General features: G+C 60.1%; 4 protein-coding genes across 4 annotated transcripts; all 4 read right to left on the reverse strand.

Moving 5' to 3' along the window:
• Positions 1-268: 268 nt before the first annotated feature.
• Positions 269-2,748, reverse strand: VTJ83DRAFT_5563 (uncharacterized protein; the record flags this gene model as incomplete). The annotated part of the gene is made up of 2 exons (XM_071012177.1): positions 269-2,470; positions 2,539-2,748. The coding sequence occupies 2 exons, from the start codon at positions 2,746-2,748 to the stop codon at positions 269-271; spliced, it is 2,412 nt and encodes an 803-aa protein (XP_070864938.1).
• Positions 2,749-4,979: 2,231 nt separating this feature from the next.
• Positions 4,980-7,453, reverse strand: VTJ83DRAFT_5564 (uncharacterized protein; the record flags this gene model as incomplete). The annotated part of the gene is made up of 2 exons (XM_071012178.1): positions 4,980-6,272; positions 6,341-7,453. 2 exons carry the CDS (start codon positions 7,451-7,453, stop codon positions 4,980-4,982), a joined length of 2,406 nt encoding a protein of 801 aa, XP_070864939.1.
• Positions 7,454-8,037: 584 nt separating this feature from the next.
• On the reverse strand, positions 8,038-9,017 carry VTJ83DRAFT_5565 (uncharacterized protein; the record flags this gene model as incomplete). Its single annotated transcript, XM_071012179.1, has 2 exons — positions 8,038-8,933; positions 8,996-9,017. The coding sequence occupies 2 exons, from the start codon at positions 9,015-9,017 to the stop codon at positions 8,038-8,040; spliced, it is 918 nt and encodes a 305-aa protein (XP_070864940.1).
• A 2,879-nt stretch (positions 9,018-11,896) lies between these two features.
• Positions 11,897-14,508, reverse strand: VTJ83DRAFT_5566 (uncharacterized protein; the record flags this gene model as incomplete). Its single annotated transcript, XM_071012180.1, has 2 exons — positions 11,897-11,997; positions 12,054-14,508. 2 exons carry the CDS (start codon positions 14,506-14,508, stop codon positions 11,897-11,899), a joined length of 2,556 nt encoding a protein of 851 aa, XP_070864941.1.
• Between the last annotated feature and the right edge of the window lie 1,384 nt (positions 14,509-15,892).

Raw genomic sequence — 15,892 nt, forward strand, 5'->3', positions numbered from 1 at the left:
ACACACACTCACGAAAAAGACGTTGTTCACCAATTAACCCCCCCCCCCCCCCCCCCTTCTCCCTTCCCCACCCACGACGCGTGCCGTGCAGTCGCCAGTGTTCATGTTTCAGACACCCAACCCACCGCCAAAAGCTCCATGTGAACACGTCGATAGGCCAGAGACTCGGACGCCCTGATATCATAGAACCGGAGATTTCGCAAACTTGGAAGAAAGGCCAAGGAAAAACAACAAAGAGAACAAAAAGGCCCAGCCAGACACATCGCCTCTACCTCGCCTTCTTCCCCTCTCCAGCATCCCCCGACCCGGCGCCGCCAAACTTGATGGACACCACAGACCCGCTCTCACCATCGCTGCTGCTCTCGTCATCCTCATCCTGCACCTGAGCGAGCGACTGCCTCCTCTTCTCCCTCCTCCTCAGCTCCCCCCTCTCCCGCATGGCCTCCCGAATCTTGCGGTTCGCGTGCTCAAAGCTCTCCTTGCTATCCAGCGTGGTGAAGGCGCTGACGGGGAACCCTGCCATGGGCCCGGAACCGCCGGCAAGCCCGGTGCCGACGCTGCTGCTGCGGCTCCGGCTCCGGCTGGGCGGGCGCGTGGCGAACAGCGGGGCGCCGCCGATGTTGCTGAACGACTCGTTGCGCGGGATGGCGCGGCTCGAGGTGGTGGTAAGGCGGCGGACGAGCCCCGGGCTGCCGGGCGTGTTGGAGGAGAAGGAGCCGCCCGGGGACGAGGCGCCGCTGTGCGCGCTGCCGGGGCGGGGCGAGCCGGGGGAGTGGCCGCCGTTGGGGAGGAAGGCGTTGGACACGTCGGTGGACACGCCGCGGGCGTACGCGTCGAAGATGAGGCGGGTGTGCTCAAAGTCGGGGTACATCTCCGGGCCGATGGTGTTGACGGCCTCGGCGACCTGGGCGGCGAGCTCGGCGCGGCGCTCGCGCAGCCGGCTGATGCCGTAGCTCGAGGTCGGGCTGATGCAGAGCGCGAGCGGCCGGAGCGACTTGACAATGTCCATGCCCACCTCGCCGAACCGGAGCGCCGCGAACGTGATGGCGGGGAAGATGACCCAGCCGGCCAGGAAGACGGCCCAGAGGGGAACCCAGCCGGGCACGTGCCCCCACAGCCGGTTTTGGTACACCATGTACGCCAGGATGCACGTGTAAAAGTTGTACAGGACGGGCGCCAGGGCCAGCGAGACGAGCATCTTCCACGTGGCGATGACGTCTTTGCCCTGGATCTTGACCGACGACGCGGCGAGCGCCGTCTTGGCCTTTTGGTGGCTGATGTACCTGGTCGCGATGAAGATGGGCGCGAACAGGACCAGGCCCGGCAGCACGCCGGCCGAGAGCACCGTCAGCTTGAGCACGCGGTAGACGAACGTCACAAAGACGACGGGCCACGACAGGCTGGCGTACTCGACCTGGTGGTCCCGGATGTTGAGGTAGCGCAGCTGCTTGTTGTACTCCGTCACCGACTCGCGCAGGTTGCCGATGCGCGGGTCGTTCTTGTACTTTTCGTAGCCGCGGGCCAGCCGCCGGTTCAGCTCCACGACGATGGGCAGCGGCAGCTTCTTGCCCGTGGGGTTGTACAGCCGGCGCGCCGCCTGGATCACCATGAGCGTGTCGTAGTCGGGCGTCGACACGGTCACGGCGCTCAGCGCCGAATGCACCATGTCGAGGAGCTGCCCGATGGCGTGCCGCCGCTGGTTGTTCTTGTACATCTCGACGAGCTTGGGGGGCACCTCGAACGGGGGGCCGAACTCGATGACGGCCCTCGAGCGGAACTTGTGGGCGTGGAAGTAGTTCATGCCGACCGGCACAATCCTGAGGCCGCAGTCGGGGGCCTCGGCCAAGGTCCCCAGCGCCATGATGGCGACGCCGGCCTTGAGCGGGAGCAGCTCGGTGCGGTCGTGGCTGCCGCCCTCCGGGAAGATGCCGATGCACCCGCCGGACTTGAGGCAGCTGAAGACGGCGTCGTAGACCCTGGACTGGTCGATGTACGGGGCCAGCTTGAACTTGGTCCCCTCGTAGCCCGGCTTCGGCCCGTTCGCTTCCGGATTGGTCAGGTTTCCGCTGTCGTCAATGTCGTCCCGGGCGGTCAGCTGCTCCATGGCCAGCTTGCCGGTGAATGGCCGCTTCACGCGGAGCTCGGTGGGGCCGAGGATGGCGGCAACGTCGACGCTAGCGCCGCTCCGGCCCTTGGCCGACGGAAGGAAGACCATGCCGCCAACCTGGGCCTCCTTTTCGAAATCGGTGCCGACACCGCGGACGAGGGTCGGGTCGTTGACGGGGTCGGGGAGGTAGATGGTGCCCTGGGCGGGTTTCGCAGCGTCCTGGGCGCGGCCGACGGGGACGCAGCCGACCTGGCGGGACGCCCATCCGATGAAGCCGTGCACCGACTTTTGCGCAATAAGCAACGAAACGCGGCGCTTTGCTTCCATCCTCAGCACCCTTTGAAGGACGAGGGCATCGACGAACTGCAACCATCGCCAGGGGTCAGCAACTACCCAGCAAAACCAGCCGGCCAGCCAGCTCTGCTGCTTACCTGGTTGGCGTGAGGAGCGGCCACGAAGAGAACTGGGCCGTGGCGGGGGACCTTCCAAGCACCGCGAGGGTGCACCTCGCGGAAGAAGAGGTCCACCAGGACCGACATGGTCCAGAGGAAGGTGTCGTACTTCCACGGGTTTATCTGTCCCATCTGCTTGGCCGACGAAGCCGCGCCGGTAGGCGCCGGCCCGGATGCGTCTTTGGGCATCTTGTTGGAGGCGTCGGGGCGTTGATGGCGACCAACTCTGCTAGCTCTGGCGGAGAGGGCGTCTGGGTGAGAAGCAAGCTCCTCGGCAGCACCTCGGGGTCGTTATCCTCGAGGCTGTATGTACCACTTGGGGAGGGTTGTCGGAGGTTTGTTTGGCGGTATTCAGATATCTATGCCGGTGTTTGGACTCGCAGGCAATATGGTGCTCTCGTATGCATCGGCCGGACGTGGTCGAGGAGATTACGGATGGTGCAGCGATTGAAAGGGCCTGGCTGGGCTTGCTGGTCAAAGTCCAGAAAGCAAAGTGCCCGCTCGATTGCGTCAGGATGCGGCACCGATCGTCAGGAAACTGAGGAGACCTCGCGGCGGTCGGACAATGATGAGATGATGTAGTCTGAGCGTGGGGGGGCGTGGATGGTCGACGCCGATCTCGACTCGTTTGTCCGGTCGTTGCAAGGCAGCGCGTATCTCGAGAGGCGGGCGGGCGGGATGGGACGGGTATCGCAGATGGGAATATCAGGCTTGCAGCAGCAACGAAGGGTACCTAGTATGTGGCAGCGAGAGAGGGAGACGTAGAGAGGAAGCAGACGCAATACGGTAGCAGCCCAGGCAGGGGTTGAGGTGATGGTGTGATCAGGAGTTCCAGACGATTCACATGCGAGCACGAAAAAAAAAAAAAAAACAAAACAAAATCAAAGCCCGGTGCTGGAATACTTGTAGAAGAGAAAGAAACCCGACATGGATGGACTGGACTCGATGGGTCCGGCGATCGCGATGACATCTCTGAACTCTCTCCCTCGCCCCACCAGCGCCGAGCTCCCACGCCCTCTGGCGACCACTGGCGCTCGCTGGCGCCCACCTCCGGGCAGTGGAAGCTGTTTTCTTGGGGTGCGGGCGTGTCTTGGCGCCCTATAACGCCACCCCCAGAAAAGCCATTGTGGGGTTCAACCGCCCTGGTTCTGGCCCCTGATTGGCCCTTGTCTCGAGCTTGGGTGCCCCGCTTTTTCTGAGTCGGAGCTCTCGGAATGCGTTTCGATGGCCTTCTCGCTGTTTGCGGTTCGCAGCAGGTTTACACGGCAGACCCAAGCGACGGCATGCGCGTGGCCAGCCAGGATCGGAAAAGCCCTTTTCTGCACACGAGGGTTCTTGACATTGCATACATAGGTGCTCAACAAATCCAGCTTCCGATCGCGGCAGTTGGCGGTCGGTCAAACGGCCGGTGGCGGGGGGGCGGCGACATCTCGTCGATACACTGCGGTCCAGAGCTCGTACCATCGGCATCTCGACTGTGGACACACCTGCCTGCGACGGCTCCCTCCCCCGACTCGAAGGCCAAACAACATGGAATCCCGGGCCAATACCCTTCCACGACCGCGGGGATTGCATCCTCGAAGTGGAACTGGGTCGCGCGGTTGGTTTCAGCCGGCCAGCATCCCGACCAGCACCTTGATAAGGCCGAGGTAACCCGTTCATCCTGAAACCAAGAAGCTCATGCTTCTCTCCTGCGCCTTCAAATCCGTTCAGACCGGGTCGGGGGGGACAGACGATGCAGGGTGGCTCTGCTCTCCTCGCAATCTCGCCATGCATCTCAACAAAATGGACGGTTCACAGGGGGGGGGGGGGGGTGGTGACGTTAGTGTGGACAGCCGAAAAAAAAAAAAAACCTTATGCCACCCCTGGCATAGATATAATTTGACATATCCGAAAGCGTTGCATCCTCGGCAGGTCTGGGTGTGACATGTCAGCTCTGGCCTAGCGCCTGTGGTTTTTGTGTGTTTCCATGTGCCTGGCCCAGGGCCGGGATCGAGGCTGCTGCTCCACAAGGCCGAGCCCGCTGCATACCCGGAAATAGGACGGGCAGGGCTGCCAGCGATGTTCATCGATTGACATGTGAAGATCCAGCCCGGCAAAGAAATCAAGAAAATCAACGAGGCAAAAGGTCGCATCAAAAGAAGAAGAGCAGGAGGAGGAGGAGAAAAACTATGAAAAACAGTATGGGGAGGAAAACAAGCCAAGGTACGAAAGGCCATCAGGAGGTGTTTGGATCAAGGAACAGAAAACGCAACAGAGATCTTGCAGCTGATCTCGCAGTTGAGTTGATGCTTTCCAGGTTGTCTTCACCACCTACTAGGTAGCAGGGAAACAAAGTAACGGACCTCCCTAACCAACCACGACTGCAAAGCTCAGGATGAACCATCCTAACGACAGCCATGCGAGCTTTCTTTCATCCATCACTTCCTCCTCCCCTTCCCCTTTCTCTTGCCCCCACCGCTTCCGCTCCCGCCGGCCACCCCGACCGTCCCCTCCTCCAGCTCCTCCTGCGCCACCACCCCCTCCTTCTCCATCTCCTTCAGCTTCTCCTGCCCGCTGATAAACATGGTCAGATCCCGATTCATCTCCTTCAGCTCCTCGTTCTCCGCCTTCAACTTCTCCGTCTCCCCGGCCTTGGCCTCGACCTCCGCCCTCAGATGCTCGATCCGTTTCATCAGCCCCGCCGCCACCTCACGCTCCTCCTGCAGCGCCTTGCCCAGCTCGCGTGCCAGCTTGGTCGATTGCGCGGAGCGCGCCTTCTCCCGGGCCAGCTCCCGCTCGAGGGAGGGCACGGTTTCGTCGCGGAGCGTGCGGTGTTCCTCGCGGAGGGTTTCGAGCTCGCGCAGGGCTTGTGCGGCTTGGGCCGATGCCGCCTCGGCGGCCGCCGAGGCCTTCGCCGCCTTGTCGGCGGCTTTGTTGACCATCTCTTCAAAGTACAGCCGCTGGCTCTCGAGCTGGCTTGTCAAAAGGTGGGTGTATTCGAGCCCGATGCTCTCCAGCTTGGCACGGGGGACGACGTCGTCCTGTTGTTGTTGCTGTTGCTGCTGCTGCTGCTGCTGTTGTTGTTGCTGCTGCTGCTGCTGCTGGTCCTCCCTACGACGCCCGGGTAGCTCGACCACCTTTCCGTCGCCCTTGTCGCGGATCAAGCGGTGCACCCACATATCCCCCGCATAATCCCAAACGTGCTGGGTCAGCAGTTCGAGGCTGAAGCTGTGCGCCGTGAGCTTCCAGTGCTCCTTGGCGTGCCCGCCATTGTACCGGCCGCAGCCGACGTTGCCGCAGATGAGGCAGATCCAAAGGTCGTCGGTGCAGTTGCAGTTGTTGCAAATGTTGGACACGGGCCCGGATCCGAAGGGGCGTGAATACGGGTTGTCGGGGTCGTAGTAGTCGTCCGAGGCCGGCTTGGGGTTGGTCGCGCGGCACACGGGACACCCGGACCCCTTCCACGTCTGGAGGCATGTGCAGTGGAACACGTGCTGGCAGAGGATCGTCATGAGGCCGGTTGTGTCGTCCATGCGCTCTAGACACACGGCGCATGTGGGAAGCTCGATGAGGTCGGGCGTCGGCGGCGGGAAGGGCTTGAGCGAGTTGACCACGGGTGATGCGGAGGAGAACCGGTCCTTGTTGGCCTCCGAAAACCGTCTCTGGTCATCTGGCTCGTTGGGCGTCAAGACGCTGATCGACTTGATGAAGGTGACATGGCAGATCTCGGTCTAGACCAGGCTGTCAGAATGTCTTCTCTGTCCAGGAGCCGAAGGACGGAAAAGCGTTCAGCACATACCTCGACGCTATCGAAAGGCTTCCCATCAAATTCCTTCCTCCACTCCCTTGCCCGCCCGGCGTCACGGAACTTCATAAGCACCATGTACCTGCTCATGCGGCTGGTCATGATCATGCGGTAGTGGCTGACGTGTCCCCTCCACTTCTCCCCAACAAACCCTAGAAAATCGCTCGGGGACATGTAGCTGGGCACGGCGAGTATGCATAGGATCGTGCCGTCCTCGCCGCCGTCGCCGCCGCCGCTGCTGCTGCCATTGCTGTTGCCATTCCCGGCTTGCCCTTCCAGGACCGTGCCCTCCAGAGCCGCGTCGGAACCACCCGCTGCCGCGTCGCCCTCGCGATAGAGATGCACAATCCCCCACCCGGCTTCTGTATTCTTCGTCTCGAGCGGCACGTATTTCGCCTTGGTCGCCAGGCCCATTCCGCCGAGGTTCGGCCCCAGGCTGGCGGCCGGCGTGGCCTGCGCGTCATCGGCCGCTGCTGGTTGCTGCTGTCCCGCCATCCCGGCCGCGTGCTTGCCGTTTGCGTTGTCGCCTGCCCTCGGGCTCTCTGCGTATCGGCCTCGCTCCCGAGCGGGCGCCGGCGGCAGCAGATCAAAGCTCTCGATCCTCACCCTCCCAAACCGCCAATCCCGCACCGCCTGGCCCGCCCCGATGCCGTCTGCGATGCTGGGCGGCGGCGATACCGCCCTCTCACGCCTTGCCCTCGTCGGCCCTTGCAGGGCTGGCCGCCTCTGCTCCCAGGCCCGGTCACCGCCGTCCCCCGGTCCGTCCGTGCTACCGCACGACGCCCTGCGCCACCGCTCGCCGCAGTCAATTACGCGCGAGCTCGACGCCGCCTTAGCCGCTGCTGCTTCGTACGCCCCCCTCCGCGCTCCGGTGTCGTCGTAGTCGTCGCCGTAATCCCCGTTTGCCCAAGACCGCGTATCACAAACGGTGCTGCTGCTGCGCGGATGAGAGGGCAGGTCATCAAAGACGCTGGCGCCGGGTGCGGGGACCCAAATGCCTGCGGCGTTGGCGTGCCCGCTGCTGCTTCCCTTGCTGCTTGCAGTCCTGCCGGTAGGGTCGGGCGTCGCGTACAGTTCGAGTTTGATGTGGTACGAATATTCAGTCATATCCGCCGGAATGCGGGGGCTAGGGCCTTGAGTTGGATGCCGTCGCGCAGCCGTCCAAGACCCAAGTTCGTTTCGTGGGGACCAACGGTTCGACGTGGGTTTCGCGGGGCGATCTGGATACGACGCCGGTGGAAAGGATTCTTTGTTGGGAATTTCACCGGGGCAGCAGAACCTCTTCTGGTTTTCGGTGTTTAGTGTTTTTTGTGGAAAGCTGCATCGTAAAAGATCTGTCGCAAATCGCCGCCCATGAAGCGTCCGGGTAGCTGAGAAGGAGAAGCTCGGAAGATCAAGAGGCTTGATTGAAATCGCTGTTGGAGGGGGCACGGCTGGAATGAGGTCACTCTTACACACCCCACTTTCCAGGTTCCACATGAAATCATCACGGCGTTACACGTCACATCCATGCAAAGGCGCGCCAGCGTTGCGACTCAAATCGAGTCTCTCGTCATCATTTGGTATCGTGTCCGAGGCATCATTGTACTAGAAAACAAGAAGAGAATCCCAAGCCATTACGGCCGCCCCGTGGCCCAACGCTCCGCATATCCCTATGCCCATCCAACCTCGCGCATTACACCGCCGGCAGCTTACTGGCCACCGCGCAGGCGCAGCACCAGGTGCAGGGTGCTCTCCTTCTGGATGTTGTAGTCGGACAGTGTCCGACCATCCTCCAGCTGCTTGCCCGCAAAGATCAGACGCTGCTGGTCAGGCGGAATACCCTCCTTGTCCTGGATCTTGCTCTTCACATTGTCAATCGTGTCCGACGACTCCACCTCCAGCGTAATCGTCTTGCCAGTAAGGGTCTTGACGAAGATCTGCATGCCACCGCGAAGCCGGAGCACCAGGTGCAGGGTGGACTCCTTCTGGATGTTGTAGTCGGACAGCGTCCGACCATCCTCCAGCTGCTTGCCCGCAAAGATCAGGCGCTGCTGATCCGGAGGGATGCCCTCCTTGTCCTGGATCTTGCTCTTGACGTTGTCGATGGTATCCGACGACTCCACCTCGAGGGTGATGGTCTTGCCGGTGAGCGTCTTGACGAAGATCTGCATGCCACCGCGGAGGCGAAGGACCAGGTGCAGGGTGGACTCCTTCTGAATGTTGTAATCAGAAAGGGTGCGGCCATCCTCCAGCTGCTTGCCGGCGAAGATCAGGCGCTGCTGGTCAGGAGGAATGCCCTCCTTGTCCTGGATCTTGCTCTTGACGTTGTCGATGGTATCCGAAGACTCCACCTCGAGGGTGATGGTCTTGCCCGTCAGGGTCTTGACGAAGATTTGCATGCCGCCACGGAGACGGAGGACAAGGTGGAGAGTCGACTCCTTCTGGATGTTGTAATCAGAAAGGGTGCGACCGTCCTCCAGCTGCTTGCCGGCGAAGATCAGGCGCTGCTGGTCGGGCGGGATGCCCTCCTTGTCCTGAATCTTCGACTTGACATTGTCGATGGTGTCAGAGGACTCCACCTCGAGGGTGATGGTCTTGCCCGTCACTACAAGATTGCGCGGTTAGTCGTTTGATGAGGCGAGCGGTGATGATGTCGATGGCACTTACGGGTCTTGACGAAGATCTGCATGTTGGCGGAATGGGAAGTCTTGTTGTTGCTTTGAGAAGGGGAGTTGATGTTGAGGTTCGCAGAGAGATGCCCAAGCGGCAGACCAGAAGGTTGGGAGATGGTTTATGGATGGTTCGGTTGAAGAAGGTGGAAGAGCAGGAAGGGAGTGGAATGGTTTAAGTACCCGACTCGTAGGAATCGCCCTGCCTCTCATCCCAAGGCTGCCGCCAAAGGAGCGGGGTGGCAGTGTCATGAATGTGTCAGGCAGGCGCAAGCACCACTGAGTGGTCAATGCACCCACAGAAGTGGGGCGAATGCCCTGGAATGGGCTAGTCCAGCGACTCATCAGCGGGGCAAACACGCAGCCTCGCCGCTGAGGCCTGGAACTCCTTGCCACGGAATGACAGCTGGAGGCTGTTGGCAGCCATTAGAGGAACAATAGAAGCCATCCTGGCTTGGTCCTCGGTTCAAAGTCTCGTACATTTCCATGTGCCGATGATGAAGGTTTCCCACCCATCCAACTACTCCGAGTGCCCTGCATCTGATGGGAGCACCCCCGAACGCCGGGCGACCGACGACCAACCTCCCGCCTGTGCCGGAGAAGCCGAGCCCCGGTCCTGGGCGGTCGTCCTCAGCTCCGCCCCCGCATTTGTCGATAAGCCTGGCCAGTGACGTGGTCGGCGTGACCGGCAGGGACGCAACAGGAAGTTGGACGGCTGGAATCTTGCAAACAAGGCCTGCGCTGGTGGCAAAGCAAAGTTTTTACCAGAGCGTTTCCTCGACGAAAAGATCATCGCGCCCTTATCGAGGCACGAAAGCTTACGCCCTTGATTCATCAGCATTTGGACACGGCGCATTTTTGGCTCCCCTGGCGGTCGGGTAGTCCCGGACCATGCTCTTGTTGGGCTTATCGCAGGGTTGGTGGTGAGGTGGTCACCTGAGGCATAGCGAGCCCAACCTCGCGCGTCCGTCGACGAGAGCCCGGGTTATGCTCCCATTCGGACACCACAAGCACAACACTTCCGGGACAACCCATAACAATGCCAACAATATCCCATCTCAACCCTTTGATACCATGTTGCGATTTTACAGATCTCATACACGCTCTGTCACCCTCGAGCGAATCGTGAGATGGCGCCATGATCGCACAAGGTTGTCCTTGGCCTGCCGACGTCATTGCACACACGTACACAGTAGTGAGTGGAGAAAGGGGGGAACCCACTCCGTCCCGCCCAGACCTGACACACCGCCGATAATGTTCGGGGGAAAGACATGGGCTCGACGTCTTCCTGAGCATCAGATCCCGAGCGCTGGAGCGAGCGATTCAGGTGTTTGAGTTGTTTGCTCCCCATTGATTATCTCCTGGTGAAGCAAAGATGACCGCGATATGAAGCGAATCATAGGTAACCTTTCTGGTCGGCTCAAGCTATTGCGAGAATCCCAGGGCGAACGCCTTGGTGAAGGCCCACCGCTCTTCATGGTCTCCCTGAAGGTCCCTTCGCCAATGGAAGGGAGCATATCAATAGATTGACAACCATGGTACCCGACTGCAGAGTGATGTGGCATACGAAGCATCCTTCCGATCCGAATGATACCCTCCCGTATCGATTCTGCATTCAGCCAACATCCGACTCCGGTCAAATGGCCGTATGCTTCCAGCGCCGATACACCACGGAAGGCTGACAAACGACCGTCTTGGCATCCCATCGGCACCATCACTTGCCTTCTTCTCTCCCTCTTACGCTTCTTTTCTCTTTTCTTCCTTCCCCCCTCTTTTCCCTCAATTTTTGATTTCGCCAAAGATGACCCAGTTATAAAACCCATGCGATCCAAGTGGTGTGCAGAGCCCAACTCCTTCCTTGCCTGAGGAGCGAGAGATATCGTCTAAGAGCCAGGAAGACAGAAAAAAACAACTGCATAGTGACTGGTCGGCCTATTGACAAACAGTAGTATCCCTTGAGGTGTTTAGATCTCAGAAGCAAACAAAAGAAGCCATGCTATTTCGACCAAAATACCAGATATCAAAACACAAGAACCCTTATCTGCCAACCTTTCAATGTCCATCCATCCATCCACCCACTGCCCAGCTACCTATGAGTCCCACCATTCAGTACCTACCCGCCCCCCATCCTCTCTGAGCCTCCTTCCCAATCGCCAGCCATATAGAAATGCTAGAGCTCGAGGTCTGCCGCCGCCACGTGAACACCTTGCTTCCCGTGGGAACAGCAACCAAGGCTCGTACAACGCCCCCAAATATCATCCATGCCAACAACAGCCAAGTGCCTTCTTCTATATGCTCTGCGCATAGTCGTATTCGTACTGAGGAGCATTTCGTTGCGGTGCGTCTGTGTTGCGTTGTGTTGCAGAAGACAGAAAAGCGAAAAGAAAATCAAAAAGTCGTCTCAAAAAGAGCACCCTTCCTTCATTGACAGCCACTCCGTTGTGCTTCCTTTTCCATCCCCTGTCTCCCCTCCACATACATTATGGGTGCGTTGTCATGGTGGAGGAGAGCGTGTATGTGCGTGTGTGCAGGTGTAATGGTTTGCGTGGCCGTGTCTAGGGGGGAGAGGGGTGAGAAAATAAAGTGTTGACGTTCGGTCATAAGCCAGTGTCTTTATTTCCGCGTCATGATGGGCGTCAGTCGTAACAGCATGGTCCCGTGAGGGTAAAGCCAGCCCTGGATGAGAGAGTGTCATGAAAATGAAGGAATGAGAGCGAAAGTCGTGGCAAAAAGAGAAAAGAAAAACATGAAATGGGAAAACACAACGCCATCGCTTAGCAGAACAAAACCAAAATAGGAAATCAACGCGGCTCGTCGCATCAAGATGTCTGCTGCATGAAGGCCGGGTTGTCACCTCTCTCCGATACTGGGTTTCGGAGTCGGAACAGAGACAAATAGATTAGTTGGACCGAATGACCAGCTTCGAGAGAAGTTTGTTCGATAGCGAATCAAAGTCGAGGCGATCGAACTTGGTATCGGCGCGGGTGCGGAGGTACGACTCTGTGGGACGTGTGAGCGTCATGCTTTCGGCAGGCGCGGGATATTTAGAAACTTACCATGCTTGATGACATGCTCCCGCACCTCGGTCATGGCCTCGCAGACAGCCGGGTTGTTGTTAAGCACCTGGCCGTGCCTCCGGGTATCCCACTCGGTGAAAGCGGGAAGCTTCTGGGAGATGGCGTGGAAAAGACCGACGATAACGCCGACGGGGACCGTCTCCATGTCGCGGCAGAACTTCTCGACGGCGACGGGGTCGGGGACGCGGTAGTGGCAGTCAAACTGGATCTCCTCCCAGACGGCAAGCAGGATGGAGGCAAGCATGAAGATGGTAGGCCAGTTCTTGAGACGCTCGCCGCTGTAGACGCTCGAGTAGAGGGCAGACAGCTCCTCAAGGATCTCCTTCTGCAGCTCGCGCCACATGTCCGCCATGGCGCACTTGATCTGGAAGTTGACCATGACCGGGGCGACGACCCTGCCGTAGTACTTGGAGTCCTCGTCGTCGATCTGGCCTTCGAGGGTCTCGCCGTCTGTCGGGGGCTGCTCGACCATGGTGATGTGCAGAGTGAGATTGTAGGCGACGACAAGCTTGAGGGCCTTGCGGATGACCGGGAGCTTCGTCTTGGTGTAGAAGCGGTAAGCCGTCTTGAAGATCTCGGTAATAAAGGGCGTTCCCTCGAAGTGGTCGTCGATGAACTGCTCAAAGCCCTCATCGACGTGCTTGTCGATGTACTCGTGGAGGGCTTCCAACGAGATGCCGTCCTGGCCGACGTCGAGGGCCTCGGTGCGGATGTCGAACTCGATGGGGTCTTGGTCCTGCAGGCTCGACTCGACCCAGTCGACCTGGAAGCAGCTGTCGTCGGCCACGTACACTTCCCGGACCATGACGGGCAGGCAAAAGCCGTAGCCATGCGTGATCCACATGAGCGTCTCCTTCTGAGCGAACCCCTTGACGTTGAACACCGACACGCCGCGGTCGAGATGGCGCTCGTAGTCGGCCTTCCAGTCCTTCATGAAGTAGGCAATGTCCTTGATGTCGATGCGCGTGCAAGGCACTTGCCACAGGCGCGCGTGCGAAGGCTGGCAGCCAGCGCATGGCTCACCCTTATCGCACGTCTTCTTGAGGAATTTGCAGCGGAGGCAAGCGCGGAGCTTGCGGATCTCGCTGGCCTGCTTGCGCTGCTCCGGAAGCAGCGGGCCGCGTCTCCTGCCCACCTTCTTCTCCCCGGTGCCGTCCTTCTTCCCTGTCGACGTCCTCCGAATGACGGGCTTGGTGGCTTTAGCAATGGGGCTCTTCTTGGATCCAGAGTTCCGTCTTGTCGGGGGCGATGTCGAGCCAGAACCGCTCGTGCCCGTGCCGACCACCGGCCTCGAGGCCATGAAGCCCTTGGTGGGCATGGGGGTGGCAACCTCGGCGGGGGTTATGAGTTCCAGCGAGGTGGTTGACGGGTGATGGTGGTGCCCGGGCACGCAGTTGCGGTGATTGTTCAATGGGTCCACAAAGCTGTCGGATGACGGCGAGAAGGGAGAATAGGGGAAAGTGATCTCCTCGAAACCGAACTCGAGCGAGTTGACGTCGGACGCGGAGGAATCCGAGTTGGTCCGGAGGTGGAGCGTCTGGCCCGGATTGAAGATAGCCTGGTTCTGCGGGTGCGCAGAGGCAAAGGTATCACTCGGGAACATGTCGACGGTGGTCCAGCCGTTGTCGCTGCTCGAGCTGAGCGAGAGCACCTCGAGGTACGAGTTTGTCGGAGAATGGCTGCCGAGACTCCTCACGCCGCGGGGGAGGCCATCGGGCTGTGAGAAGCTAATGTTCGCCTCGAAGTCTTGCCAGTTGGCCATGCCAGCTCCCCACTGCATCACCCGGGCGGCGGGATCTATCGGAGACACCGCGGTGAACGCTGGCCCCAGCTGAAGCCCGGCATCAAGGGTGGCCTGGGTGGTCGCAGGAAGGTACTCGATCGGAGCGGACGGGAAGTTGGTAGTGTACGGGTTAAAGCCGATGAGGGTCGGGTCCTGGATAAACTGCGTGAGGTCGGCAGGGGGCTGTTGCTGAGCCTGTTGCAGAGGCATAGGCCACTCGGGCATGAGAGGGGCGGCGCTGAGGGGAGCGGTACTGATGGGAGCGACGCTCGAGGGCGCAGGCGCGGCCGCCTGGTACGGCGACGGCTGGTGCTGGAGGGGGCTCGACACCGTGCTGCCTTGCTGGCTCGGGGAGTGGGAGCTCTGGTCGTCCGACTGGGACGACGGCGGCGACGGCGACGATGTCGCGTTGGGCGAGGGCATGGCCGAGATGGGTGCGCTCATGGTGCCCGCCAGGTCAAGCGGGAGCCAGGTCGACACCGGACTCAAGCTCTGGCGGTTGGCTTGGGACATGGTGGTCAAGGCGGTCGAGGTGAGGTCCTGGGACGGAGCGGCGGTGGTGACGGCGGGAAATGTGCAGTTGCCGCGGTCGTCGAAGCCGAGCTGTTCCAGCAGAGTGGCCTCTCCCCCGGCGTTGAAGTTGAAAGTCATGATTGCCGAAAGAGCAAGGGGGGATCAAGAGTAAAGAGTCGGTCAAAGGGGGATTGTAGACTATCCGGAAGTATTGTAGAGCCCAGCTGCGATTGTCGACGGGGAGCGGACACCGCTCTTTCTCCCTCCTCCCGTTTTGCCAAGTCGGTCAACAAACAAGAGGGGGCGTCTGCGTCTCGTCTGTCTATCCCGTCTGTGGTCCCCTGGTGGCTTGTCGACGACGAAAAGGGAATTGCCCACCGAGCGCGAGCCGTGTCCTTCGTCGAGAGGTGCGGTGATGGTGAGAAAGGGGAAAGGAGGCGGCACGATAGTTTGTGGGAAGTGCCTCAGCCCAGCAAGACCGCTACCCCAGTTGTTGGCTCGTTGTTCGGTCTAGGAAGAGCCAGGCTGGATTCTGGACTGGGGAAAGATGGGTGAGTGAGTGCGAGTGGTGAGCGAGCGAGTTGCTGCTTCGCTGGTCGCCTTCTCCTTCCTCCTCAAGTCCCCCCCCCCCCCCCCCTTCGCCCCGCCCCAGTTGCCGCTCCTCTCCCGCTCACGCAACCCAGCATCGCTCCTGGCTGTTGAAGAGGCGGTGAGGGTGCAGCAACATCCTGGTCCCGGCCCGATCGTTGATTGGATCCCTCTACCCCTACTACGCCTGGCTCTGGATGATGCAGGGATTTTTCGGCCAATCGCTGACGGCCACCACAGGCTCACTAGTGGGAAAACTGGCACCCGCGGGAAAGCCCCTGGTTGCGCCCCTCTGCACTGTGCTGAGACCTCTTCTGCCAACCCGGAAGGCGGGAAGGTGGTTCCCAGCCCCACAGAGAGAAGGGGCTTGCCGGTTCTACGCTGCGGAGTACCTAGTTATCCAACATCAAGCCCAGCCCCGGCTGACGTTCTGTTGCCTCGCCGTACTGTGGGCTTGAAGCCGTCGGAGGAGACAGGCGATATTAGACGTTTATGCCTTGTCGATCCCATCTTCACCTTTCCATCACGGGATTGCCTCCCACGGTTTCCGGGATATGGCTGTTTGGACTCTTCAGCTGCTAATCGGGCCGTGATCCCAGCCATTGGAAGGCTGGGTGCCCATGTCCAGCAGTTGCTGGCGTTTATCGGCAGCCATGGTTAAGGTTGTCTTGAGTTGGTGAATAATGAGTTCCGCAGTCACGAGACTTCAGGCAGGTACCTACAATGCATGGCGTCCCTGGACGAGTACGATACTATGGCCACCGCGAAGCCTACGAACCTCTCAAAGGGTTGTTTGCATTAGCTCTGTACCCCGGATGTGCTTCGGCTCAGGAAGTTGGTGATGTGGTCGTGGTCAGAGAATACAGTGCGTACTGTTTTGTGTGGTGTACAAGGGGGGGAAGCGTTACCAACACCCTCAGTACGCAGTGGCCCG

Source organism: Remersonia thermophila, chromosome 5 (assembly GCF_042764415.1).
Source record: "Remersonia thermophila strain ATCC 22073 chromosome 5, whole genome shotgun sequence".
Taxonomy (NCBI): domain Eukaryota; kingdom Fungi; phylum Ascomycota; class Sordariomycetes; order Sordariales; family Chaetomiaceae; genus Remersonia; species Remersonia thermophila.